The 27849-nt window shown below is 37.3% G+C and overlaps 1 protein-coding gene across 1 annotated transcript; it reads right to left on the reverse strand.

The window, feature by feature from the left end:
- Window positions 1-9905: 9905 nt before the first annotated feature.
- Window positions 9906-26785, reverse strand: LOC147558716 (receptor-like protein EIX2). The gene is made up of 3 exons (XM_086664303.1): window positions 24193-26785; window positions 10630-10777; window positions 9906-10404 (listed from the first exon to the last, which is right to left on the reverse strand). The coding sequence occupies exons 1-3, from the start codon at window positions 26783-26785 to the stop codon at window positions 9906-9908; spliced, it is 3240 nt and encodes a 1079-aa protein (XP_086520429.1).
- Window positions 26786-27849: the final 1064 nt, after the last annotated feature.

Raw genomic sequence — 27849 nt, forward strand, 5'->3', positions numbered from 1 at the left:
CCCCACTCCATTTAGTGGCTAATTCCTTTTCGAAGATTATTCTTTCCAAAATGTTGTCCTCACCCCTTTTTATGTGTCGAGTCCATGTTAGTGATCACACTCCCACATACGAGCGAACCATTCTTGAGTGATTTCATATTTGGAGTGTATGTCCATGAGGCCGAAGTCGAGGCGAAATGTACTAACTTAGGAGTCAAAGTTTTGTGACTTCGGAACATAGATGTTGCTCATTATGGTATGACACTGGCACTTTAGGGTAAGATCATTAGTGAAGGGGCCTTTAGCTTTTACAAGAGCTTATTTACTTGATTCATTATGCATTAACATGCTTAAACCCTTTACTATATGAACCATGTTTATCTATGATTTGGATTTTGGACCCTTGTGTATTTGAAATCATGATGTTTGTGGGTGTCATCTATGGAAACCCTCACGAGACAATACTCGTCCTTTAGGGGTAACCTAGAGGTTTAAAGGCTTGTTGAATACGCTAAATGCAACCGGGATGCCTCCGAAAGTGAGTTAGGCTTTTATTTTGTTTTATTTGCTCGAGGACTAGCAGCTCACACCTTTGCTTTCACCTTTGATTACACCCTTGGTTTCACCCTTTCTTACATCCTTGCTTGCATTCTTTCTTGCATCATTGTAATCCTCTTCTTCGTCACTCTCGTCATCATCTTCTTCCTTTTGTTCCTTACTTTCTTCAGACTCATCTTCCTCACTTTCTTCATCATCATCTTCTTCCTCATCATCTACTTCATCCTCTTCTTCCTCATCATCCTTATCTTCTTTCTTACTCTCAGATTTTTGATCTTTTTCTTTCTCACCTTCTTCCTCATCGTCCTGATCTTCTTCTCCACTCTCTGATTTTTCGTCTTTTTCTTTCTCACCTTGTTCCTCATCACCCTTTTCCTCATCTTTCCTTCTTTTTCGTTTTCTCCCTTTCTTGAAACTTCCTTCATTTTTTCCTCCTGACCCTCCTGTTGTTGTATTGTTCCTTTCTTTGCATTCATATCATTTGCAGACACTAAAATCCCATGGATAAACGCCATGAGTTCAAAAATTGCTTTGTTAGGTCTACTGGTGTTGTCCATGTCAATCTTGTCATGGATAAACGCCATCACCAAATCATGGAATGGAGTCGCTGCAAGCAACTCCTTCTGGATGTTTGTCAACTTCGGATAAGTAATTCTTAACTGCGTCCATGTATTCTTTAGCGGATACCTGTATGCCTTTGACAACACTGTCTGCCAAAGCATGTGGTCTATTTTTCCGTTCACTGGGAAAGGCAACCAAGTCATCAAGTCTGTATTCGGCCTCAGTAGCAGAGTCAACTTCAGGTACAGTCAGATTTGCCTTTCTCTTTCGGCTTCCTTCTGCTTTCACCTCAGTAATTTTTCTCTTTCCTTTGGTTTGTTTGTCAACTAAAATGGTTTCATCTGTTGAGACCTGAAAAAAATTACAAACCAGTCACATAAGAAAAACTTGAATTTTCTGGAAATCATCTGTGTGTTAGATACAGAAAACTTAATGATGGGAAACATCCAGTTTACTAGAAATCATCTGGTTTACTACTATTTTATTTGTACATGTACAGAGTTAAATGGTCATTTTACTGGGTATTCTTCTGTGTACATTATACAAATTTACAGCAGTAACCAAACATTATACAAATTTACAATAGTAACCAAATGTACAGAAAATTGAATAATCATTTTACTGAACACAAATTTTCAGTAACCAAACATTTCGTGTGCATGGTCATGTGGAAATACGAAAGAGTTCAATGTGTTTTATTAACAAGTAAACTATCAGTCCATGTGGGTTAGATACAGAAAACTTAATGAAGGGACCCATCCTGTGTACAAGAAATCAATTGGTTTACCACTACTATTTGTTTTTCCTGTACACAGTGAAATTTCGTGGGTATTTCTTCTGTGTACAATATACAACTTTATGAAATAAAACAATGTACAGGAAATAACTTTTTGTACTAGGAATAAGTTTATGAACCAGAAAAAAATTACAATTTTCAGTTACATACGTTTTCCTAGGGCTCATTCTGCTTCTTGAGACCTGTTCATTCAGAGCTGTTTGCGATCTGCTAGATCGAGGTTCATCAAATGTTACTCTCTTAGCTGTTTTCTTTTGCGTATTAGCCTTCATCATCTGCCCAAAACAAAGAAATATCAGACATTAACGTTATTTTAGAGCTTGTATGATTTTTTAGTAGCAAAAATTTGAACATTAGGGTTTATTTGAACAAAAAAATAACAGACCCCATATCTGATAAAACCCAAATTTTTGTTTATGATATAGCGAAAGGAAAAAAAGCATACCTTTGATTGATCAAAAATCTGAGGGAAAGAATAAGGTTTCTTTCTGCAACTTCCTTCTTCAACAAATAAGGATAGTGGTTGTCATTTGGAACTGAGATCAGGTGAAATAATTTATTTATTTTTCGGGTTCTCTTCTTCAATGGGTGGTGGTTTTCGGCTTCTCTTCTTTAATGGCTGGTGGTTTTCGGCTTCTCTTCTTTAATGGCTGGTGGTTTTTTGGAGTTAAACGTTCGGTTTTGAGAGAGAGAACGGTTTTGGAGAGATGTTTTGGAGTAAAGAGAGTGATTTGAATAGGCATGGGAGAGAAATTTATGGGGGATGTGACAAACCAGCTGCAACGTTCTGATCCATCACTTCATGACGCACACAAGTCCCGAAATTTTCTGAAATTTTCGCGCGTTCCCGGGCAAATTTCAGTGGCATCTTTCGTAGATTTGATAAGAACTCACGAGTGTTGCAGTAATTTCCTCTAGGGTTCTGGCGCATTTGGACCCCTTATATTCGGTTATGATTGGGCTGGGTCCTTATTTTCGGTCCATTTTTGCACCTGTCGTTTATTCCCTCTTTTATCTATATATTGTAGTTTTTTTTTTTTTTGTTGAAACATCTATATATTGTAGTTAGTAATATATGTGTTCTTTGAAGCAAAAAAAATTATGAAAGGACAGGAAACCGAATAACTTAAATTTATGGGTGCCTTTTTTATGAAAAGGAGATGCCCTTAGTAGCAGCTGGCAAGTACTATCACTGATATCAACAACCTCTTCCTTTCTCTGTCTAGAATCAGCTTCTCTCTCTCTCTCCTCGGTGTCGTATTCAAATTGCTCCCAACTTCCACCGCTACCATCCACACAAACAACAAATTCAGAACAAAAGAATAATTTATTCAAAAAAATTTGGACCTTCCAAATCTGTATTCAAGTCCAACTGAATCATGTTCCTCTGGATTTTATTAATTCTAAGCCACTCCTATAATGTTATCACTATTCACTACCCAGCTGGTTTATCATAAATGGGAGGAAGCAGAGAAGATGATAATAATAACCTTGTTTTCGCCATTAATGGTGAGAGATTTCAGCTTGGTTCTTTTATACTTGTTTTCGCCACCGTGACAAGTATAAAGGAACCAAGCTTAGCTGTGGAGAGGGTAATGAGTACAATCAGTACTCCCTTTTCCCCCTTTAAGTTTTACTCTATAGTTATACTTGTCACGGTGGCTCTGATTAATTAGGGTTTGGGGTTTACTACTCTCTCACTCACTTCTGCAACATATTTATTGTAAGAAATCTCTCTTTGCTCTATTTTATTTCAATGAAAATGTTTTAATTACATTGATTTGCTTTTATACTTGATCAAAGAGGAAAAACAGAAATTACAATAACAGAAAAAATTTGTTATGAAAGTTAGTTGGGTAACTAACTTTCTTCTTGTTGCAGGTTGCCTTTATAGTAAAGTCTTCAAGAGTTTGTGGTTGCTTTTAGAGAATCAACTGAAGTCAAAGTGTGTTGACTGTTGCGGGTGCTCTTAGACCAAGACTTAGGTCATATATGGTATTCATGACCTAAGTATAAAAGTGATCAAAAATCCCTAATTCCTTCTTTCAGCTTCTTCGAAAATCCCTAATTCCTTCTTTCCTGTTTTCATTGAAACCCTAGTTTTACAGCCCCCCTCAAACCGATGATGAAGACTTGTGAATCATCAGTTTGTTCCGAAAGAAATCAAAGAGATCAAGTGGAATCCCTTTAGTAAATATGTCTGCAATCTGTTCCTTTGTTGGAAGATGATGAACGACAATGGTTCCATTCGAAACTAAATCCCTAACATAGTGGTAATCAACCTCGATATGTTTTGTTCTTGCATGGAAGATGGGATTCGAAGCAAGAAACTTCGCATTGATGTTATCACAGTATAGCATGAATGGTTTCTTCAAGGGGAAACCAAGTTCATCCATGAGGTAAGACACCCAAACCATTTCTATTGCAGTATTTGACAAGGATTTATACTCTGCTTCTGTAGAAGATTTAGCAACCGTAGCCTGTTTCTTCGAGCTCCAGGAGATGAGACTCGATCCAAGAAATAGACAGTAACCTCCTGTTGATTTTCTCGAGTCAGGGCATCCTGCCCAGTCTGAGTCTGAATATGTTTTAAGAGATGATAAATCTCCCTTTTCCAACTTAATACCAGAACCCATTGTCCCTTTAATATACCTAAGTATTTTTTTTACAAGTACTAAGTGAGGTGTTGTTGGCTTGTGCATGAACTTTGCTGAGTAATTCACTCCAAATGATATATCTGGTCGAGTTAAAGTGAGATACTGTAAGGCACCTACCAAGCTTCTAAACTCTGACCCTCTGTAAGTGAAATTCTTTGACCAGTAGATACAGGCAAATTTGATGACTTTGAATCCAATAATTTTGCTCTCTGTAGTAGTTGTAAGGCATACTTGTTTTGAGTTAGAAGCATATTCTTCTTTATTGGGTCATGAGAAACCTCAATTCCTAGGAAATAAGATGAAGAACCCAAATCTTTCATTTTGAAGGCCACACTTAAATCCTTGATCAAGGAATCAATATGAGAAGTTGACCTGCCTGTAAGGATGATATCATCCACATATAACAAGAGAATTAATGTCCCTGATGAGGAATGATAGACAAACATTGAGTGGTCTGTCCTACTTTTATGAAACCCATATTGATAGAGGAATGAGGCAAACTTGTTGAACCAAGCCTTAGGAGCTTGTTTCAACCCATATAGGGCTTTGTGAAGATGACAAACATGTGTCTCTTTGCCTGTTTGTGCAAACCCTGGTGGCTGAATCGTAGACATTTTCATCAAGAATGTCATGTAAAAAGGCATTTGACACATAAGTTGCTTTATGTGCCATGATTTTGTCACTGCAATTGTGAGTACAATTCTGATAGTGTTGGCTTTAACCACTGGGCTGAATGTTTTATCATAATCAATCCCTTCTTGTTGGTGAAAACCCTTAGCCACAAGTCTGGCTTTATACCTTTCAATTGTACTATCACTCTTCTGTTTGAGCTTGAAAACCCATTTGCAGCCAAGTACATTCATATTTTTGTCATATGGGACCAAAGACCATGTCTCATTATCTAATAAAGCTTGATATTCATCATTCATAGCCTTTGTCCATTCACTATGTTTAGCACCTTCCTTATAAGATTTTGGTTCAGTAGGTAACTCTAGAATGGACAAATAGGCAACATCTAAAGTGTGAGATGATGAGTAATGAGCCACAAAGTCTGATGGTAGTTGCTTACTCTTGATAATACCATTTCTGCCCCTAGTTATAATCAGACTAGGTTGTTGAATAGACACTGGGACAAGAGATGTTGCTGGTGTACTAATATTATTATTAGAAATGCCCAAGTCTCTTGAACTAAACTCTCTAGAACCTGAATTAGCTGGTGTACTATTATTAGGTGCCCCTAATTCAGTAGAGATTGCTTGTCTATTTGGTAGAGATGGCAGAGGTAAGCTAACATGTGAGTGCTTATTCTGATCACCACTAGACATGTGCTGAGTGCTTATTCTGATCACCACTAGACATGTGTTGTTGGATGTTGGAATAGGGAAAGTTTCCTTCATCAAAAGTGACATGTCTAGAAATATAGACCCTCTTGGATATAGGTTCATAACACTTATAACCCTTGTGTTCATTGCTATATCCCAAAAATACACATTGAAGGCTTTTGGGGCTTAACTTGTCTTTTCTAAGTACTCCCAAATGTGGAAAACAAGCACAACCAAAAATTTTGAAGTGAGAGTAATTGGGAACAATATGAAAGAGAACTTCATATGGTGATAGCCCTTGAAGTGTTTTGGTGGGTATTCTGTTAATTATATATACTACTATGTTGAAAGCATCAAACCATAAGAATTTAGGTAATGAACAATGAAAGGATAGAGTATTACCTAGTTCTGTGATATGTCTATGCTTTCTCTCTGCCTTCCCATTCTGTTGTGGTGTATAGGGACATGAACTTCTGAAAATAATACCATTTTTATCCAAAAAAAAACTTCTGAATTCACCTTTCATGAGTTCTGGAGCACCATCAGATTGAAAATAGATAATTTTTTCCTTAAGAAGGTTTTCAGTTGTTGCCTTGAAGTGTGTGAAACACTTAATACTGTCTGACGTTACCTTCATAGCATAAATCCAACTAAATTTACTGAAATCATCAAGAAACAATATATAGTATCTAGCTCCATTAGGTGTGGTGACAAGGGCTGGTTGATGGGCCTAGAAGGTTACCCTAAATAGGTCACCACCCGCAAGTATACGGGCGTCAAGTGATAATTCCTGTAAGACCGGTTCGTTCCTCAGAGACTAAGTGAAACCTATTCTAAGACTTGGAAGTAACTCGATTTTTGGTTTTGACGAGGTTTTGGTAATAAATTAAAATAAATAAAATATTAAAACAAATAAAAAGATGAACTCAAATGGGGGAGAAGTCTAGAGATCGGTATCCACCTCAAACTATCAATAATGATTTAACTCTTTTCTAAAATGATTCTATAATTTTTATAACTCAATATCTAGAAAAATAGCCTTATCTAGATATCGGAAAATCAAACGTTGAAACAAGGTTATTCAAGATGTATTATGTTAATCCCAAATCCTACATAATCATGTCCCAACTATCGTCTATCAAACGACAAGTATAAACCATCAAAGAAGTTTATTTCTAAGCATGACCTATCAAGATATAAGCATAAACGATGAAGTTCTAATATAATTCGAAGGAATTGATTAAAACATAGTTAAACAATGACGCATATCATAAGAATCATGAAAACAAAGAGAATAAGTTATTCATGCTTGAAGTTTCATCTTCACTCTAAGTGAAAAATTTAGCTACTCATACTTTGCATACTTATAAGCATAATCATAAGAGACGCCCTAATTATAAAATCAAAGATAAAGTAAAGGAAATCACCCAATTAGAAGCCTTTTGATAATGACAGTAATATAATGAATATGCCGAATCGATGAACGAGAATTTCTCTTTCCAAAATGGTATAGAATCAAGAACAAAAGAGAACTAAATTTTCTTTTTCCCTCTCTGTTTCTTCCTTCCTGTCTTCTACAATTCTCAATCTCTAAGAGATTGCTCTGTTTTAAGCTTTAAAGAAGGAGAAGAAGTGAATGAAAAGATGAAACTGAGTTATTCAAGAAAATTACATAGAAAACACAAGAAGGCCTCTCACAAACTCTCCTTGTTTCTCTGTGATTCTATTCTTTCTAAACTCTTCTCACTTAACACATAAAATTACAAAGAAGAAACATCATCAAAGATTAAATAAGTACTCTGCCCTTCTCTGTTTTCTTTCTTCTCTAGCCACTTTCTCTCACTAAAAGTTGGCTAAGAGAAGATGATGAAACAGTGATGAGATGCCCTCTCCCTCTCTCACAAATCTTTCTGTTTTAGTTGAGCTCAAGAGAGGATGCCCGGTTAAGAGATGATGCTGGTGTTCTCTGTATTTTTCGTTCCCAGCCGAGATGCCTTAACCTTCCTGTTTGCTCTGCTTTTATAAGAAAATAAAATAAAATCAATCCCTTTCTTCTCTGCTATCCTTCCCAAATCCGAATCCATCATCTCCTTTAATAAAATCATTTCCATAAATCATTAAAATCTCCAACTCTGTCTCCTGTTAGCTTGAGAGAAAATGTCTTCACGATTCTCTCTCTAAATATTTTCATTGTTAAGAACCTCTTCAGAATCTCTTTGATCATTCAAAAATCACAACTGTTAACAGCACCAATGCCCTTCTGGAAATATCTTCAATATCTCCTTCTTCATCCGGTCGAGCTCTCTCTCTTGAATATATTCTGTCAACATCTGAAATCTCATTCGATCTCCAGCTTTTAATCTCTATCTCTCGGTCTTTGTTTTAACAGGAAAGAAAAACTCCATCTCATATCTTCCTTCCATTAGAGCATCTCCAATGCAAAACTCAATCTTAGAAACTCGGAGTGCCACATAGGATTTTCTGAGTTTTTCTTAAAAAATCATCTCCAATGCAAAACTCAACTAAGATCTCAAAGATGATGTGTCGAGAGTGGAATAGAAATATCTCAAGAGGACACTCTATTTTCAGAGTGTCCTCTTGAGATATCTCTAATTGTCCAACTCATCAATATTTAAATTTCAACCAATAGAAATCAAGTCGTCGTATATTTCCAAAATAACTAATTACTTTTTTACAAAAATAACCATGACACGTAAGTAAAATAAAAGAGGTTAGAATGTTGCATTGGAGACATACAAGAATTGAGGATCTCTATTTTCGACACCTATGAGTGAGAATCTCAATTGAAACTCGACAAATAGGACGACTAAAGATTTTTTTTGAGTTTTGCATTGGAGATGCTCTTAATCTTTATTTCTTTCCATGTCCTCCTTCCTTTCTCGGTTTCTCTCTCTATATTTCTTGAGAGATTTCTTTCTCTTTCAGCCCTCACTTCTTTCTAACTTAGAGATACAGAAATCTTTGTTTCCAAAGTGATAGGAGAAGATAAGAAGGGTACGTGAGATATGGGTTGGCTATCTTGTGAGAATGATTCAGTGCATCTGAAGTAACTTAAAAAGGTGCAATATGCACGTTGAAATGGCCGGTCCCGTGCTCCAGTCTTTTAGGACCGTCCGATCTTAAGGGCTATTGTAATAAAGTATTTCAGGCTGCACCAGATTTGTAGCTGGTCTAAATTCCCGAATGACTCCTGATCCGCCCCAACAATGTACCGAAATTTCACGTTGCCGTCAGATTGAACCACACCACCCAACTGGATCAGTGCCACGTGTCCTCTAGCGCATTATCAATTGATGTTGACCTTTAGTCAACTAATTCCGACCCAAACCATGACCAACTATAATTTCTCCGTCTGAACTCCGAATTGACTTCCGCTTTCGCCGTTGGGTTCGTCTTGAACCCTACTTTCATCCGAGCATAAAATTGCCAAATCACCAGACTACCATAATTAACAAAATACCCCTGGGTGTGTCTATCTCTTGATTTTATCCATTTTTCACACTGAACTCCGTAAAAGACACCTGAGAAAGAGAAACACGTAATTTATCAGAGTAACTGCTCAAATTGGACTAACTAGCCTTAGTTAAGAGATTCAGATGGGACATTTTCATGTCTCATCACTGGTCCCCAAACATCACCATGAACTAAGTAAAGTGGAGTATTGGTGGTTGTAGATGAATTCTCAAAAGGAAGACATTTGCTCTTGCCCAACTTTTCTTTTGAAGTACACCATGATGAGAGTGACCTAGTCTTGCATGCCATATGTCATAGTGTATAGAAGTTTGAGCTAGATTAGCTGAATAAGACCTATCTTGTAGTAGACTGTTATGAACTTCTATAGGGTATAGGTTCTGTTTCAAAGGACCTTCTGCCAAGAGCTTTTTTGACCAAATGTCCCTAATAGTATAACCCCAAGGTAGAAATTCAACTGAGCATGAATTGTCTTTAGTAAATTTTGAGATAGACAACAAATTTCTTTTAAGATTTGGAACACACAACACTTTATTTAGCTCAAAAGTCAAAAGTATGATTAGAAGTAGATAACTGAGAAGAACTAGTGCTAGTGATTGGTAAGAACTTACCACTACCCACCATGACAGCCTCTGTGCCTTGATAAGATTGACTAGTTATGAGATTTGAAGCAGTGTGTGTCATATGACAACTGGCTCCTGAATCAGCAAGCCAAGCCCTGTCTTTAACTGAGTCAGCTTCTGTGACTACATGACATTCATCATAATCTGTCATGACTGAGACACAATCTGAGAATATATCATTATCCTGATCATGTACAATAGCTGTGTGACATTCTTGAAAAATATCATCATCATCATTTGACTGTTCAAACTCATATAGAATAACATTATTGCATTCAAGTAAAGCTTCATCCTCATATAAGTAAGATTGTGGTTCTGTTATAGTATCATGAGTGTTTTCTATACTAGAATCATTTTCCTCATGCTGATTTTGAGATTCTGAATGATAGCCCATATGAGGCTTGTTTGGTGTATACCTAAAATAACAAACCCCAGCAGAGTGTCCCCATCTTTTACATATACCACAGGGAACAGTGGTGAAATCAAAGTCATCAGCCCTAATACCTACTTTGGTTTGAGAATTTGATGGTGGTTTGACATGAATTTGTTAACTTGTAGCATCTTTCTTTATTTGACCTTGATTTCTATAATATGTGGGTGATGGCTTATACCCTTGTTTAGCATATTACTTTTGATTATACCTTTTCATATAGTAAGCTTCTTGATCAATGTCTCTTGATAACAACCATTGCTCATGTTGAACCAATCTTGATTCGAGTTGACCAAAGGTTAGGTGTTCATTATTTGCTCTAATAGCAATAGTGAAAGGATCATAATCTACACTTAAACCTTGAATTGCAAACCTTATTTGTAGGGAATTAAACCCTTATACTAGTGTTTATAGCGGAAATAAGACATCTAATGTCTACACTAGTATCCCCAGGATCACATGCAAAACTAGTAATTAAACTAATGGAGATAGTAGATTACCTTAATCGCTTTTCCCTCGAACTAGTTGAATTGATTGAAGAAGACCAAGAGCTTCAAGTGTAGCTCCTCTACTTGGGACACGAGCAATCAATTTGATCTCCCACCTTGTTGTATAGCTAGCACACCAATGGTGGTTGGAAAGAAGAACACCTTCTTCTTTGACTAGATGGATAGTTAATGGGAATTAGCTTACTTTCTCCTCTCTACTTGATGTGGTAGAGTAAGAAAGCTTAGAGAGAAATTCCACACCTTATTCTCTGCCCTAAGAGTATTGATATAGAACCCTAATAAGAATCCACCTCCTTTTAGGTTTGGGTTAATTCCGTTTTGGCCCCCGATTTGTGACCAACTGGCCGTTTTAGCCCCCATAAGTGTCCGGCAGTTCGTTTTGGCCCCAAGGGCTAAATTTTTGACGAAATTATCCTCGGGGGCCAAAACAGAATTATTTGTGAAAAAGGTTAAAAACAAAAAAAAACCACATCACACCTTTCTTTATCATCCACCTCATCTTATCACTCCTCCACCACACCACCTCCTCTCCACCTCACCCTTCTTCTCCGGCGGAGTGTTGCCGGCCGGAATAAAAAATTCCGGCCGGCCACTTTAGTAAAAAAAAAAAAAATTCTCTCTCTTCTTCTTCCTTTCTCTCTCTTCTTCCTCCTTTCTCTCTCTCTCTCTCTTCTTCCTCCTTTCTCTCTCTCCTCTTCTCTCTCCCTCCTCTCTTTATCTCTCCCAATTTCCGGCGAAGGTAAACCTTCGCCGGAAATTTCTGGATCTGGGGTTTCAAACCCCAGATCCAGATCTCTTCGTCTGGAATCTCCCAGACGAAGAGAGGGTTCTCTTCGTCTGGGATTCCAGACGAAGAGAAGGTTCTCTTCGTCTGGAATCCCAGACGAAGAGGAGTCTCTTCGTCTGGGAAATCCAGACGAAGAGAAGGTTCTCTTCGTCTGGATTTCCCAGACGAAGAGACTCCTCTTCGTCTGGGAAATCCAGACGAAGATGAGTCTCTTCGTCTGGGAAATCCAGACGAAGAGAAGGTTCTCTTCGTCTGGGATTTCCCAGACGAAGGGGATCTGGATCTGGGGAAATCCCAGATCCAGAATTTTCCGGCGAAGGATTACCTTCGCCGGAATAGAGAGAGATAAAGAGAGGAGAGAGAGAAAGGAGGAAGAAGAGAGAGAAAGGAGGAAGAAGAGAGAGAAAGGAGGAAGAAGAGAGAGAGGCAGAAGAGAGAGGAAGAAGAGAGAGAAAGGAAGAAGAAGAGAGAGAATTTTTTTTTTTTTTTTAAAAAGTGGCCGGCCGGAATTTTTTATTCCGGCCGGCAACATCCTGCCGGAGAAGAAGGGTGAGGTGGAGAGGAGGTGGTGTGGTGGAGGAGAGAGATTAGATGAGGTGGACAAAACAAAAAGAAAAAATAAAAATTACAGAAATGCCACCGGGGTAGAATTGGGAGGTTGGATAAATTTTGGGGCCAAATAGGAAATTTTTGGGGCCAAAACGAACTGCCGGACACTTATGGGGGCTAAAACGGCCAGTTGGTCACAAATCGGGGGCCAAAACGGAATTAACCCTTTAGGTTTCCCAAAACACCCTTTAGAATAAGATTTAGGGAAATAGTCGAAAATAGCAACTATTGATATTTTCTCAATTCCCTAAGGAGAAGGTGTCCAAACACCACGAAAATTGTCAGATGTAATTTCTATTATATCAGCAACTAACCCTCCAAAATTCAGCCCAATCCGAGTCTTAGAAGTACCCGAACCGGTCTAGGCCCAAAAACCCTGTTTTTGGCCTTTTTGTACTATCTTTGCCTAATTCCTTTTTAGGCCTATGAGATATGTTTATGGGACACTCCCATGATTATATCTCACTCCCACTAGTCATATCCTAGATCAATTTGTCACTCTTATGTGTAACCCGTTGTAGGATCCGATCGAAGTTAGCCGCGAATTACTTCGTAATTCGACGATCGTAGTTGGTCTCTAGCTACAACTCTACGATCCCTAAATCAATCGGACTTGATGATCTTCCACATCAATTATCCTATCCGACAAATTGTTCGCATTGTCACCTTGGTCGAAGGACATCTCCTTCAACTCCTTCAGACTCCCACTTGGACTTGGAACAAGTGCAATGCCTCGATTCCCGTGTCAATTTAATATCCCATCTGATACGTCACGTCATTCAGACTTTCTTGATATCCGAGTACAACTGTAAAAGACAAACGATTAACTTTTAATCCGTTTGAGCGCGGCCACGCATTTTCAGTTGCTACTCATCAAGTGGCCTTGAGACACTTTGTACCTAATGTGATTAGGGTGACACAATCCATTCTTGAGCTCCCACTTAACTTCATGTCTATCCTGTCCTTCCCAGTATCTGTCTTTATAACCTCCTTTTACGGCGCGGCGTTTGACGGAACCAAAGTCGGACATTCCTTTCATAAGATGAGTGGAGCACTCATGTTTTGAGGAATCTCTCCCATTGTCTTTATGAGAAGTATTGACGTTCATCACGAGTGATGTACTTCTCATTTGAGGGTTATCCAGTGTATAAACCTTTTACACACCCACGTAGTCGAATAGAATATACTATACCTATAGCCCATGAAACTGCGATATCCCATCGACTCCCGTGCTAGTCTTCGTGAGTCATTGTTGTCCATGCAATGACCTGGAACAGGGATTCGATAATAAATATTTCAAGTTCACTTAATAGGGTTTCATTCATCAGATCACGTATCTGACAAACCTATTCGGAATGTTTTATCATCAATGGACTGTCGTTTAAACACTAAACTAAATTTAGACGACTTGTGAAATAACTATTATTTCTGATAACGAGAGTTGTAAATCTGAGCCTCTTCCGTAAAACTTTTTTTACCCACTCAGTTTTACTTCTCGAGGTTTAAAATTATACCTCATGCCTTAGACTCGTGTATGACTCTCATACTTTGTCTTAGGTGACAGTTTAGTTTGACTACGGATGTAATCCGTTTAAACTTTGCTAATTATCAATTAATTTTAAGACCGTTATCTTCAACCTTGATAATTCCTAGTAACTTTTACTAGAGTTAAGGCTTTTAATTCTTTATGTAGTATTTGCAACAGTTCCCGGCTTAAAAACACTTTCAGCCCACTTTCCTTCCATGTCTGGAAGTTTGCTACGATGACATGTTTAACTTTTGTACTACTTCATCCTTTAGCCTTCTAGGATGTTTCTAAGTAGTGTTTCGGTTTTCAAATCTGAATTTGGATATTCAAATGCTAATCATATCCAATATGATTGACTTTATGTATTCGAACATAAATCTCTCTCTCATGCTTGTTTGCTACATCGGTGTCTTTTCAAACTCCGATTTAGCAACGCTCTTAGTCATGAGTTTTGGGTCGAAATTCTTTTAGATTTTCTGAGTCTTAGATTTTCTGTTTCGGATCTCAAGCATCTCAGCGTACTGAGTCTCTCCAATCCTATCATCCTTTTGATCTATGCTTATAGATCTTCAGATGCCCAAAATGGCATTTCATCCTTGTGTGTGGTCCTTTTATTGAGTCAGTGTGTTTACTGTTACATAACATCTTATGTCGTACTCAATCTTTTGTTTGTACTCAGCATACAGACCCGGAAGGTTTGTTTCTCCCACTTACCTTCTTGAAACTCGCGATTCAAGATTTTTCTTCATTCTCCAGGAATCAAATTTCTCTGATTGCCTTTTGAATCGAAGATTCTAACTCTTGCGTGCTTTTAATCCGTCGATGGATTTCTGAAGCATGCCTATGGACATAACTTGATTGGAAGAATCTTATTCTTCTTGTCTAGTTTCGGGAAACATGAATGTTTCCATCCTTCTCAGTTTTCTACTTTGGAAAGCCAATTTAGGTCTTCCGTTGACTTAAATTATCAAGCTTCATGTCTTGACGAGATATGGATTCCATGATGATTTTGGCTTCTGGCCAAAAACTAGAGTCAGTTTCCGTTTCTGCGCAGGTCTTTTATCTTTTCAGAAATAACCTTTATTTTCTGAGTCTTTGAGATTTGACCTTTCAGGGCTTTTGAACAACAATTTAGAATTTTTTCAACTACTTTGAGATATTCCTTTAGAGACACTTTCACTTGTTTGGAGAGTTCTCCAGCGAATGACATTCGCTTTTGTGCGGTGGGTTTACAAGATCATATCTTTAACCTTTCCTTTTCCGAGGAGCCGCAGATTGTTGCTCTTGGTCGAATTTAATCGTCTTGTACAAGTTTTCATGATTGTTCTTCATGACTCTTCATGATTTTTCTCATGATCGAATTAAATCAACTTGTACTTTTCTCCCACTTATTCTTGTAACAATTAGTGCTTTTCTCCCAGACTACTAGGTATGCTAATTATTAGAAGAATACTATCATGAGCAACAAACACTTTGTTCTCTTGATTGGTTGTGGAAGAAGCCCAAATTTCTTTCAAAAAGAAATTGTGTCAGATATTAGCTAGTTTAGTAACTCTTTTTACAAATTTAGCTTTAGACGGAATTTTGGTAGTTTTGTGAGAAGCTATGTCTAGACTAATGGATTTTGGGGGATAGAGCTTGATTCGTGTTCTTCATCTTAATCCTTATGGATAGGTTAGAAGTACGTTTGAAGATCAATCTCTGTTTCTGACTCAAGACTTTCTTTCTTGTCAGTTTGATTCATGTTTTGGTTATAGTGGACCTGTTGTCCTCTTCCCTTTCCGATTAGGATGAACCTATCTTATAGGTTTTTGACCAAGTTTAGAATCTTTTGGTATAGTTTATTAAATCTACCACTAATTAACATCCCAATTTAGAAATAAAGTTCTTTATTGATTCTCCGTAATACTTAGTATAGAGATGATGTTAAAAACTAGAAAAACTATTAATCTAGAATAGTGCCTAAAGTAGACTTCGATCCCTTTCAGCATCCTTAGCAGTCGAGGCTTCTGCTCCCTCTTGGATCTTGTCTTCCTTAGCCAAATATTCAGTTCCCAGCTGCGCCTGTACATTCACAATGATAGGGCAATTTTAGGTATCATATACCAAGGTTTGGGAATTTTACAGCATTTGATAAGTTAACTGTTTATACCTGAATTGGAAGCCACTGTTCCATTCTTCTTGTCCTCCAAGAACTTAGGGCAGTTTCTTTTCCTGTGGCCCTTGCCATCACAGTAGAAACATTTGGTGTCAGGAGGAGGACCTTTGTCTTTAGGTTTGGCAACTCGTTTGCCTTTACCTTTTGACGCGGTTTTCTTCTTCTGTTTTCCACCTTTCTTGAACCCTTTGTCCTTTTGTACCATAAGAACGTCCTTCTTAGTCTCCACTATAGCGACGTCCTTTTCGGCTGTTAGAAGCATAGAATGAAGTTCCTCCAACATTTTATCCCATCCATTCATGTTGTAGTTCATCTTAAACTGATTAAAACCACTATGGAGGGAGTGAAGGATAGTGTCGGTAGCCGTCTGTTGGCTATAAGGGAAACCTAGTTTAGCCAGCTTGCCCATGAGCCTGATCATTTGACGAACATGAGGCCCAACTGGTTTTCCTTTTTCAAGGAGCATGTCCATAATTGCTTTAGAGGTTTCAAACCTCTCCAATCTCGACTGTTTCTGGAACATTTCTCGAAGTTGTCGTATCATGGAGTAAGCATCCATGTCTATGAACTGCTCTTGCAGAGTCGGTTCCATGGTTGCTCTCCCAGTCAAGGAAGTTGTGCTCATTTAGCTTCTCCTTGTCGAGAAGTGAGCGGAAGTTGAAAATATCTTTTGTCATCTTTGAACTACATAAAAGAAATGGCAAAGTTTTAAAACTCGTTATCGTTTTTGAAAAACTGAGTTTTCCCACATTATTCAATAAAAATCGTCCCCGATTGAATAAGTGATTCCAAGACCCCAGTTCTTCGGAGTAAAGCGGACGAAGGCCCTACCCTTTGACTCCGTCGTTCCGTGTGAGTGAACTACTTCACTGATCATACCTTATGACTCTTGGTTGATAGATTTCATTAATGAATGACTAATCTATCCTTTTGCCTCGAGTATCCAAGACTCTCTTGCTGATCTCGTTGAGTAGAACCATTTAGACGTGTAGGCCTCTTCTATAGACCTACCCGCATTGTCCCAAGGTAGAGGAGGTACTCTGCGAAGGCCGACCCACCTTCCTCGAACAAGGGCGCAACGAGTGTCTTAATCTGGATAGGCGATTACTCAAGATTACGTTTTGGGGACTTTTACGCTAGTCTGGCGTTTGTTATAGTGAACTATTTAGCCTAACTAACGTCCACGACATAAAGCGTAAATAAGTAAGTAAATGCGCGCGAGAAAGTAAATCAAGCAGACATGGATCCTAGTATGGCCCCTAACCTAGAAGATCTAATCTCCTTTGGTTTTCTTCTTGTTTCGCCTTTCGGTTCATCTTAGATCGCCATCTTTGAACCTCCATTGATTTCTCCCACTCTCCTTTGGATTTCATCCTCGAGTTTCTTCAATGGACTCATAGACCCTAAACTCTAATTACAAGACTCTAACGATTCGCAGATCGTATAAACTTGAAATTAAAATTAATTACAAAGCATGCACCCATCCGTGCTTAAAACAAGAATAAAGATATAAATCTATGGCCATACTAGTTTCCCGCATTCACATCACATGCAATCATATAATATATCAAGGCTAAGAATTATATATGCATGATTATCTTGGGAGATACTTTTGTTGACATCACATGTCACATGACGAACCTTAAGTCTAAATTCGAAGAATTCGACTAATGGTGCGTTCTCGTTTTATCTCTTATGATTTCTAAAATCAACTTTAAGAAAAACTCCGTTTTGGGCTCGAGAAAGCCCGGGTCAATTTCGGAAAAATATTGGTTCGATTCTTAATGATTTCATAAATCAATTTAAAGAGAAATCCGTTTTGGCCTTCTGGATGGCCCGGATTGATTTTGGAATTATTTGGTTGGAATCGGAAGAAATTTTGGCAAAAACTCCCACTCGAATGATGGTCCCTTTTTGTGGTCCGAAAAGCCTCGAAAAAGCCCGGGTCAAGTCCTAGACAAGTCCCGGCCCAAGCCCACAAAAGGGCTCGGACAAGGTCCGGACATAGCACGGCCCATAGGGCCGGCATGTCCTGGCCAAGGCCTACCAAGGCCTGGTCTCGTCTTGGCCCGGAGCCAGGACGCTAGTCCATGCACCGGACGCCTCCTAGACGTGTCTGGTGCTGGACCGGACCAGCACTAGGTGTCTCGGACTAGTCCGAGACACCCAGAACCTCCCAGACGCGTTTTATCCTAGACGCGTCCAGGAAGCTACCAGTGCAGCTTCTGGTCGCGTCCTAGACGCGTCCGAGCTGCTCTGGACGCGTCTCCAAGACGCGTCCAGATGCTTCCATTACAGCTGGTGGTCGAGTCCTAGACTCGACCTGGACGCGTCTCCAAGACGCGTCCCAGCTGCACTGGACACGTCCTAGACGCGACCAGTGGCAATCTGGTTGCAGCTGCTGGACGCGTCTCCTACAGCTGCTCTGGACGCGACCAGCAGCTTCTGTCCGGCCAGGAAGCTTCCTGGCCGGACACTAGGGTTTCCAAAACCCTAGTTTCCAAATTTTTTTTTTTTGTTGTGCAAATCTTATTTGCTAACTTCCAATTTTAAAACTCTTTCTAAATTTTGAAATCTTTTAGAACACTTCTAAAATTTTACAAAACTTTTAGAAACTTTTAAAATTTTCCAAATTTTGTTTTGAGAGTTTCCTAAAACTCAAAATACTTCTTTTAGAACACTTCTAAATTCCAAATTTTGTTTTTCAAAAGTTTCCAAAACTTAAAAACAACTCTTAATCAAACCAATTTTGGGTCAAAATCTAGGTTTTTGAAACTTTTTCAAAGAACAATTTTGAAATCAATTTGAAAAATCTTTGAATCCAATTCAAAATTAATCAAATTTCATGTTTAAAACTTTTTTAAACATAACTATCAACTTAATCAAGCATGGATTAGTTTGAAATTCAATCAAATTGAGTCTTTTAAAACACTTTTAACAATTTGATTCTCAATTTGAAATTCATTGAATCCCATTCAATAATATCAAATTGTGAGTTTAAATAATTTTTTAAAACACTTTTAAAATACTTTTATAAACTCAATTTATTAAACTATCAATCATATCCAATATGAACTAGTTCGATTCTTAGCAAAAACTAGTTCATTGCAAGAGGCTCTGATACCACTATAGGGAATTAAACCCTTATACTAGTGTTTATAGCGGAAATAAGACATCTAATGTATACACTAGTATCCCCAGGATCACATGCAAAACTAGTAATTAAACTAATGGAGATAGTAGATTACCTTAATCGCTTTTCCCTCGAACTAGTTGAATTGATTGAAGAAGACCAAGAGCTTCAAGTGTAGCTCCTCTACTTGGGACACGAACAATCAATTTGATCTCCCACCTTGTTGTATAGCTAGCACACCAATGGTGGTTGGAAAGAAGAACACCTTCTTCTTTGACTAGATAGATAGTTAATGGGAATTAGCTCACTTTTTCCTCTCTACTTGATGTGGTAGAGTAAGAAAGCTTAGAGAGAAATTCCACACCTTATTCTCTGCCCTAAGAGTTTTTATATAGAACCCTAATAAGAATCCACCTCCTTTTAGGTTTCCCAAAACACCCTTTAGAATAAGATTTAGGGAAATAGTCGAAAATAGCAACTATTGATATTTTCTCAATTCCCTAAGGAGGAGGTGTCCAAACACCAAGAAAATTGGCAGATATAATGTTTATTATATCAGCAACTAACCCTCCAAAATTCAGCCCAATCTGAGTCCTAGAAGTACCCGAACCGGTCTAGGCCCAAAAACCCTGTTTTTTGGCCTTTTTGTACTATCTTTGCCTAATTCCTTTTTAGGCCTATGAGATATGTTTATGGGACACTCCCATGATTATATCTCACTCCCACTAGTCATATCCTATATCAATTTGTCACTCTTATGTGTAACCCGTTGTAGGATCCGATCGAAGTTAGCCGCGAATTACTTCGTAATTCGACGATCGTAGTTGGTCTCTAGCTACAACTCTACGATCCCTAAATCAATCGGACTTGATGATCTTCCACATCAAGTATCCTATCCGACAAATTGTTCGCATTGTCACCTTGGTCGAAGGACATCTCCTTCAACTCCTTCATTATTAACTTAGGTTTACTGACCTTATCATTGACAGACATTAAAGAATCTGAAATTTGTTTCAGTTCTCTAAGATATTCAGTATTGGAAGAATTTCCTTTCTTTATTGTCCGTAGCTTTCTTCTTAATTGGTCTTTTTGAGACTCAAGACCCTCATTATTAGTAAGATAGAGATAATCCCAAATCTCTTTGGCTGATTTCAGCCCATATGTATCATAGTAAACAGATTTAGAAAGAGTACTTTTCAAGTAAGATCTTACAAAACTCTCCTTACTTCTCCACTGTTGGAAGTCTGGGTTGACTTGTTCAATCCCATTTATGATCCTAAGTTGGGGTGGTGGTTCAATGGTGCCTGTGACAAACCCTAGTAAGTCATAAGTGCTGAGAAGGGTTTCAACTTGGTTTTTCCACATGAGAAAGTTAGAATCATCTAACTTCTCAGTTACGAAGTTAGTAACAGATGAAATTGGGGGCAAATTACCTTGAGATGAAGCCATTTGATGATTGCTTGGAAAGAAGTCCGAAAAAAAAAGTAAATTTATAACCTTTTGAAACTGAAATCTTCAATTTCTTGATATTTTGATGATGATGAATGTTAAATCTTCTGAAATTTTAATCTTGATTTTGTTTATCTTTGCGAGATGATGATTGCTATTGAGCTATTTGAGAGAAAACCCTAGTTTTGGATCTACAAAACTAGCTTTGGATCTTCAAGAAAAACCTAGACTGATACCATGTAAGAAATCTCTCTTTGCTCTATTTTATTTCAATGAAAACGTTTTAAGTACATTGATTTGCTTTTATACTTGATCAAAGAGGAAAAACAGAAATTACAATAACAGAAAAAGTTTGTTATGAAAGTTAGTTGGGTAACTAACTTTCTTCTTGTTGCAGGCTGCCTTTATAGTAAAGTCTTCAAGAGTTTGTGGCTGCTTTTAGAGAATCAACTGAAGTCAAAGTGTGTTGACTGTTGCGGGTGCTCTTAGACCAAGACTTAGGTCATATATGGTATTCATGACCTAAGTATAAAAGGGATCGAAAATCCCTAATTCCTTCTTTCAGCTTCTTCGAAAATCCCTAATTCCTTCTTTCCTGTTTTCATTGAAACCCTAGGTTTACATTTATAGTTTGTAGAAAAATTTCGACAGATAATGGAGGAAGAATCACAAGCTGACAAGTTAGACCTTTTCAATCACAATGGCTGAAGTCTTTGGATTTAAATTGTTCAGGCAACCAACATATAATTAGAGCTTAAACATATTGTTGATAAGGTACTAATATTATATAATTAGAGCTTAAACATATTGTTGATAAGGTACTAATATTTAGAAGTATTAATTTCTGCCTTCATTTCATTAAGCAGCTGATTTTATGACATGTTATATGACATATTACTAACATACAATTGTACGAGAGGAAATTTTCAAATTTTCATCTTCGATTAGGTTAGTGTTCCTTATTGTTATCAATACTATCTGAATTACTTAGACCTAAGTATATCCATCATTTGACCCATTGATGATTTTTTTTCTCTGTTCGATTTCTTTTGTTGATAAAAGTGGGCTTTTATTGCGTTGGATTTTCTTTTTTCATCTTCATTATTGTACTTCATTAGACAAATGTTGTTGGCGAAGATGAATACTCTTTATTACATGTATTTAATTTCGCAAATGACGACAAGTTAGTGACATTTGATAAATCTACACAATATTGAAATTAAAAATCTCAAGATGCAATTCAATAGTATTATGATGGGACTAAAACTAGTGAATTCTGAAGAGTAAACCGTGTTTCATGTTCTAGTTGATAAACACTTCATTTCATGGAACTTTGAGTTACGAACAAATCAAAGTTCTTATACTTTTCTTTTTTGGATCAATTTTACATTTTTTTTCCAATGAACTTCCATGATCTCGATCCTTTTGAGTTGATCACATGGTGAAACTATTTGTACAGGTCATGTATTAATTTGTTCATCAAACTTTTAATACTATGCCGTAATGATGCAGGGGCACCCGGCGTGGAGGCTTTTTCCATGACTAAACCGGGCCATGGGTCATCCGGCCATGGAGAGTAGCTTTAGGAAGTCCCAATTTTAGTATGATTATTAGAGAATCTAGGTTTAGGAAATTATGTTATTTTAGTATTTCCAATAATTGGAAAGGTCTAGATTTGAGTCTAGTTATTTAGGAAGTTGCAGTATTTTATTTATTTAGGAAAGTCTAATTCAAGTCTATCTAGGAAAGTCCAGAATCCTATAAAAGGATATCTAGTTTGTCCATTATTGCCATGTTGAAGAGAAAACCCAATCAAGTTTAATCAAGTTTACAGTTATTTAGAGTTATTTAATCGTTATTTTATCGTTCTTCGTATTAGTTTATTTTATTCTTAAATTCCGCTGCGTTCTACATCACTTAATTTCACTAACTATCAAGTAATCCAAGAAAGAGCTTAAAAGCACAATACTAATTTTTTGTATAGCATATAATGTATGATATTTTATCCATGGTGCTCCCAAATACAATGTAGTTTTATATTTTTGTAAGAATTTTTTTTGCATCTCCAAATATATCGCACGCCTTGGGAGAGCAATGCCCCCCCGGCCCCTATGACATTTCTCTTTAGTTTTATCTCTCCTATGCTAGGAGGGCTGAGGGGGCATCTAATGGACAGACGGAATAGAAATGAGATATGGAAACAAGGAGAGGAGGGAGAGAGAATGCCATCCTAACTTGTCGTCTCTACTATTAATGCGAAGGGAGGGAGGGAGGGAGCTAGGAGTGCTGAAGAGTTTTTTGCGTCAAACAAGTGAAGAAGGTGAATCATGTCGAGCAATCTAAGGCCGTAGAATAGGTAGGTTCTGCGAGAATAGTCCCTCCCACACAGGGGAAAAGTAATCTAGTAACCAAGAATATAATGTCTAGGTCCTTTTCACTTATTGTTTTGAGGTGGATGCCCACAAATTTACCAAACGCATCATCATAGGTCTTTGCAGAAGGAAGTGAAGATGAGTCCGAGCATTCAAAAGAGCGAAGAACGATTGTCGTTGGACAACTAACGCTTCAGTTGAGGATATTGAGGGTTAAGTTTAGGAAGTTCTTTGAGTACGGAAGTATTAAGTTCATACTTTATACACAAAGAAGTATAGAACATGTAAACCTTGGTCCTTGGCAAATACTACAGTCAAGAGAACCAGGAAGATAGAGAAATTAAACAGAAACATGGGTATGAAATTCACACGTAATGAACCCAAAATCAATAAGGGTGATTTTTTTGGTGGTCCGACCGACTATTTTTCTTTCAGTGAGAGCTGATCATCAAGTCAAGACTTCGATCGAGTAGGTTTACTCTGGTTAGATGTGGCCCAATTGGGTGGTTGACCCGTTTATTGGTTTTAACATATTGATTGTATAAAAATGCAAATTTTTTTCTTAAAATTTACGTTGGTCAGGGAGATATAGTTGATAAAAAGAACTTGTCAATTATGAATATCTGGTGCGGATGGATGATGAATTTGAAGTTTTAGAGCATCTCCAGTGCGAAACTATAAAACACTCTAATTGTCACATGTGTCGAGTTTCAATTGGGAGTCTCTTTACTATATGACACAACCGAAATTATCAATTTAAAAGAAATCTGAAACGCAACACTCCGAAAACATAAAATTTACTTAATTTTCTAGGTTGGTAATTTTCTTTGTAATATTGAGTGGAAAATTGAGGTCCTCAAGAGGCCAGAACCTCAAATATTGAGTTTCTTTTTGGAGCATTTTATAATTAAATGTTGACACATGCTAACTTATAACATTTGAGTTGCTATGTTGGGGATGTGCCGGTTACAAACAAGTCATCAAACCCCAACTAATGAAATTACAGAAAAAAATGAAGAAACCTATCACAACATGAAGAAGGAAAGGCTCATTCTAGTTAAGATTGGTCTGTTATTTGAATCGTTCTTACCGGTTACCATATCGATACATATTTGCAAACTACCATGTGCAAAATTTAAAGAGGTTTTGTATCATAGAAGTAATGAACCCAAAATAAGCATGTCTCCAAGATTGCTTCCATAATAACACCCCACACAAACCCCACAAACCTGTTACAAATCCCAGTCCTGCACTTATACAAAACCACTTCGTCTCAAGCCAATCATCCTCCTCATCTTGTTTTCGTCCACCATATCCGGGCAGCTGAGCTTGTTCATCGCCTTTGCAGTTCTCGAGTGGAATACCACAGAGTTCAGGGTTGCCAACATAACTCAGTTCAGTAAAGCTTTGTAATTGGGTACTAGAAGGAATCTTCCCTGACAAGTTATTATATGACAAGTTCAAGTGATTCAGAGAAGTCAAATTTGTAATGCTTTGAGGAATTACACCCGAAAGTTCGTTGCTTGAGAGATCAAGAGATTCCAATGTGCTCATCTTTCCTATTTTGGTTGGAATCTTTCCTGTAAAATGATTCTCAGATAAGTTCAAAAATCTTAACTCATGAAGTGTTGTTAGATCTTGAGGAATTTCTCCGGATAAGTTGTTTCCAGATAGATCCATGGTTGTAACAAGCCCAAGAGTGTTTCCATACGCATATTCCTTTCCATTTGTCACAAGTGAAACAGTTTCTTCATTTCCCCCCATGGTGATGCGAATATAGTTTATCTGTTTTTTTTGCTTCAAAGCCATGGCACTTAAATTGCTGAAACATCTTGGAATTGATCCGGACAAGTTGTTATGATCGATATCCAGTATTCGTAGTGAAGTAAGGTCACAAAGTGCTTCTGGAATACCACCACTGAACTTATTTAGACGCAACCTAAGAAGTATAAGCCCTGCAAAGTCAGCTCCCAGCCATGTTGATATGCTTCCACTGAATTTATTTTCACCAAGATCAATCGCTATTAAATTGGTACAGTTTCGCAATAACTGAGGTAGTTCACCGGATAAAGAGTTATTACCCAAATGCAAGGATTGTAATCTAAAAAAAGAACCGATAGAGCTTGGAATTTTTCCTGTTAACTTATTACTTTCCAAGTTTAGCAATGACAGATAGGATGAGTTAAACCAACGTTCCGGAATCTCTCCAAACAGGGCATTGTTTGAGAGATCAAGATAGACTAATGTACACATTTCGCCCAGCTCTGGATGACATCGGAAAGAGGAAATAGGACCGGATAAGAAGTTGTGAGAAAGATCTAGTACTGAAACATTAGATACACGAGGCAATGGGCCGTTAAAATAGTTGGAAGTCAAGTTAACTGATGCAGATGCATAAATAAAAGGTAATTCTCCAGTGAGACTATTGTGGCCTAGATTCAAGTAATTCATTTGAGAAGACATGTTCCAAAACCAAGTAGGAACTGTACCTGAAATTCTTGTGTTGGATAAATCAATATGGGTTAATTTTGTTTGTGTTTTTAACCATTGGGGAAATGGAGATCCTATGTGACAATTTCTACATGATAATCGTTCGAGTTGAAAAAGAGGTACCCAAGCAGATCTCACCTTCAAATTAACTGAATCAATTTTTAAGTTTTTTAATCTTAGGAGATTGGCGAAGTGAACATCAGTTACAACACCCTGTAAGTCATTATCAGAGATTATGAATGTTTCCAAACTTGAGAGGTTCCCTATTGTTTCCGGCAATGATCCATTCAATTCATTATGTTGAAGTTCTAAATCCCTTAATAATGATAATCTTCCTAACGACGAGGGAATTGAACCAGAAAATGAGTTATAGACGAGATAGAGGTATTCGAGATTCTTTAATTTCCCCAATTGATCAGGCAAAGGGCCAGAAAGTTTGTTAGTTGATAAATCCAGTCTCTTGATTGAAGTCAGATAACTAATATCTTTTGAAATCGTTCCGTGGAAATGATTGAAACTTAGATCAAGTTCTTCAAGTCTAGTAAGATTATATAACCATGCAGGTAATAATGACGAATTCATTCTGTTACCAGAAAGATCGAGAATTGAAAGAGATGTGAAGTTAATGTGTGGAAGAGTTGGTAATGTGGATGAATCTAGATCACATGAAGTAAGACGTAACTCGACTAAAGATGGGAGCATGTTAATCACATGTAGCCACTTATGACTTACCCTGCTGAGGTCCAGTTGACTCATGTGAAGATGTTGGAGAGAAGAAAGATGAGAGAGCCATTGAAGATCACCAACATTTACGTAGGTTCTACTAATATCAAGAAAATAAAGATTGGATAAGTTTCCGAATTCCGGAGGAATAATTCCACCAAAATTTGTTCCCCATAGATTGAGATATCTCAAATTATGGAGGGACCCCAAGAAAGAAGGTAACTTACTACCCTCAAAATTATTAAAGCTTAAGTTCAAATGACTTAAATATTTTAGTTCAAGCAGAGAAGGATTTAAGTTACCACCTAGTGATAATTTTTGAAGATGAAGTTCAACAACATTTCCGGTTCTCGGACTGCAAATCACTCCTGTCCAATTGCAACATTCTTTACCATCCCAAGTAGATAATATATTCTCCTCATAATAAAAATCTTCATAATTTTCATCATAATATGAAGTATTTAGATGGTTTAAATCTGCTCCGAAGGCCAACAAAGCTTGTCTCTCCCTTTCCTTACAAACAAAACCAAAACTGAACTTGTTGTAATCTGGTCTGAGTAAGCAAAATGCAACAAGAAAGATCATTAGAGAAATAGATCTCGACTCCATTATTAAGTACTGAAATCAAAACAAGAAATTAACTCTATTTGTAAACTGAATTGTCAATATATATATACAAACACACAAAATCTAAAGACCTTCTATCGGTGATCAGTCTCAAGACTCGGCTTTCTGTACACAAAGAGAAATTAACTCTATTCGTCGTGGGGCGTAAGATCTTTAGATGTTATGGCCACAAAGAGAATAATAAATAAGTATATGTCCATTGAAACTTCCAAAGATTGGGACAATAAAACTAGTCGGAGACTTTTCTCAAGTCTTCAGACTTTTCTACCTTGTTAAGTTTGATTATTCATCGGCCCTCTCAATGGGTTTGGTTTGTCAACAACAGCTACTTCAGTGTATATCACATTTACTCCAAAATCCCAAAGATTCCAAGCTCGATTCGCAACAGAGCGGGGATATGTGATTTATTGGACTTGGGGTATTAAGGATATAAATAATGAAATATAGGGTAATTTATACGGCCCTTACAGGGTATGATTGTGACCGAAACTATGACATTGTAAGGTATGACAATGACGGAAGTTTTTTCTTTCTGTCTGATAGGATTTCTTATGTCTTCTTTATGTGGAAATGTCAATGCTAGTCATAAAGACTAACCGATATTAGTTGTGTTTTCTTTCGTTTGCGTTATCTTAATAGAGGCATATTAGTACACCATTAGGCCAAGCGTGTTCGAACGGGTTTAACTTGTGTAGTTTTCCCCTTGATTTTTTGTTGTCGTGTCTTCTTTATGTAGAAATGTCAACTTTTTTTTTGTTCAAAGCGCTCGAACAGTTTTAAAGAGTTAACTTGATAAAAAAAATGTGGAAGTTTTAACTTCTCTTGAAAAAATGTGATGTAGTATGTTAAGTATCAAATAGCACATGCTTGCAAGTTCATCCCTCTGCCTCTAAAATTTATTTATTTTTGATAATTTACTTCTAGGTGTGTGTACATTTAGCTAGATTCTAATTCTTTTCAGTGAATGAGTAGAAAATTTTTCAAAATATTTCAGTAGTCCACCTATCTGATTGAGACCTACAAGTATTGTAAGAGTATATTGATCG

The sequence above is a fragment of the Eschscholzia californica genome, unplaced genomic scaffold (assembly GCF_041429995.1).
Source record: "Eschscholzia californica isolate CP2 unplaced genomic scaffold, dmEscCali1.0.p SCAF_2, whole genome shotgun sequence".
Classification (NCBI taxonomy): domain Eukaryota; kingdom Viridiplantae; phylum Streptophyta; class Magnoliopsida; order Ranunculales; family Papaveraceae; genus Eschscholzia; species Eschscholzia californica.

Excerpts from the sequence above, each read along its gene's own strand:
- LOC147558716 (XM_086664303.1), bottom strand. The coding sequence starts at position 26,785 with ATGGAGTCGAGATCTATTTCTCTAATGATCTTTCTTGTTGCATTTTGC. Across the intron at positions 10,778-24,192 it reads AGGACTGGGATTTGTAACAG|GTTTAAGTGTAGATTATGAT; the intron begins GTTTGTGGGGTT and ends TTGCAATTCAAG. Across the intron at positions 10,405-10,629 it reads GAAGCTTACTATATGAAAAG|GTATACACCAAACAAGCCTC; the intron begins GTATAATCAAAA and ends TTGTTATTTTAG.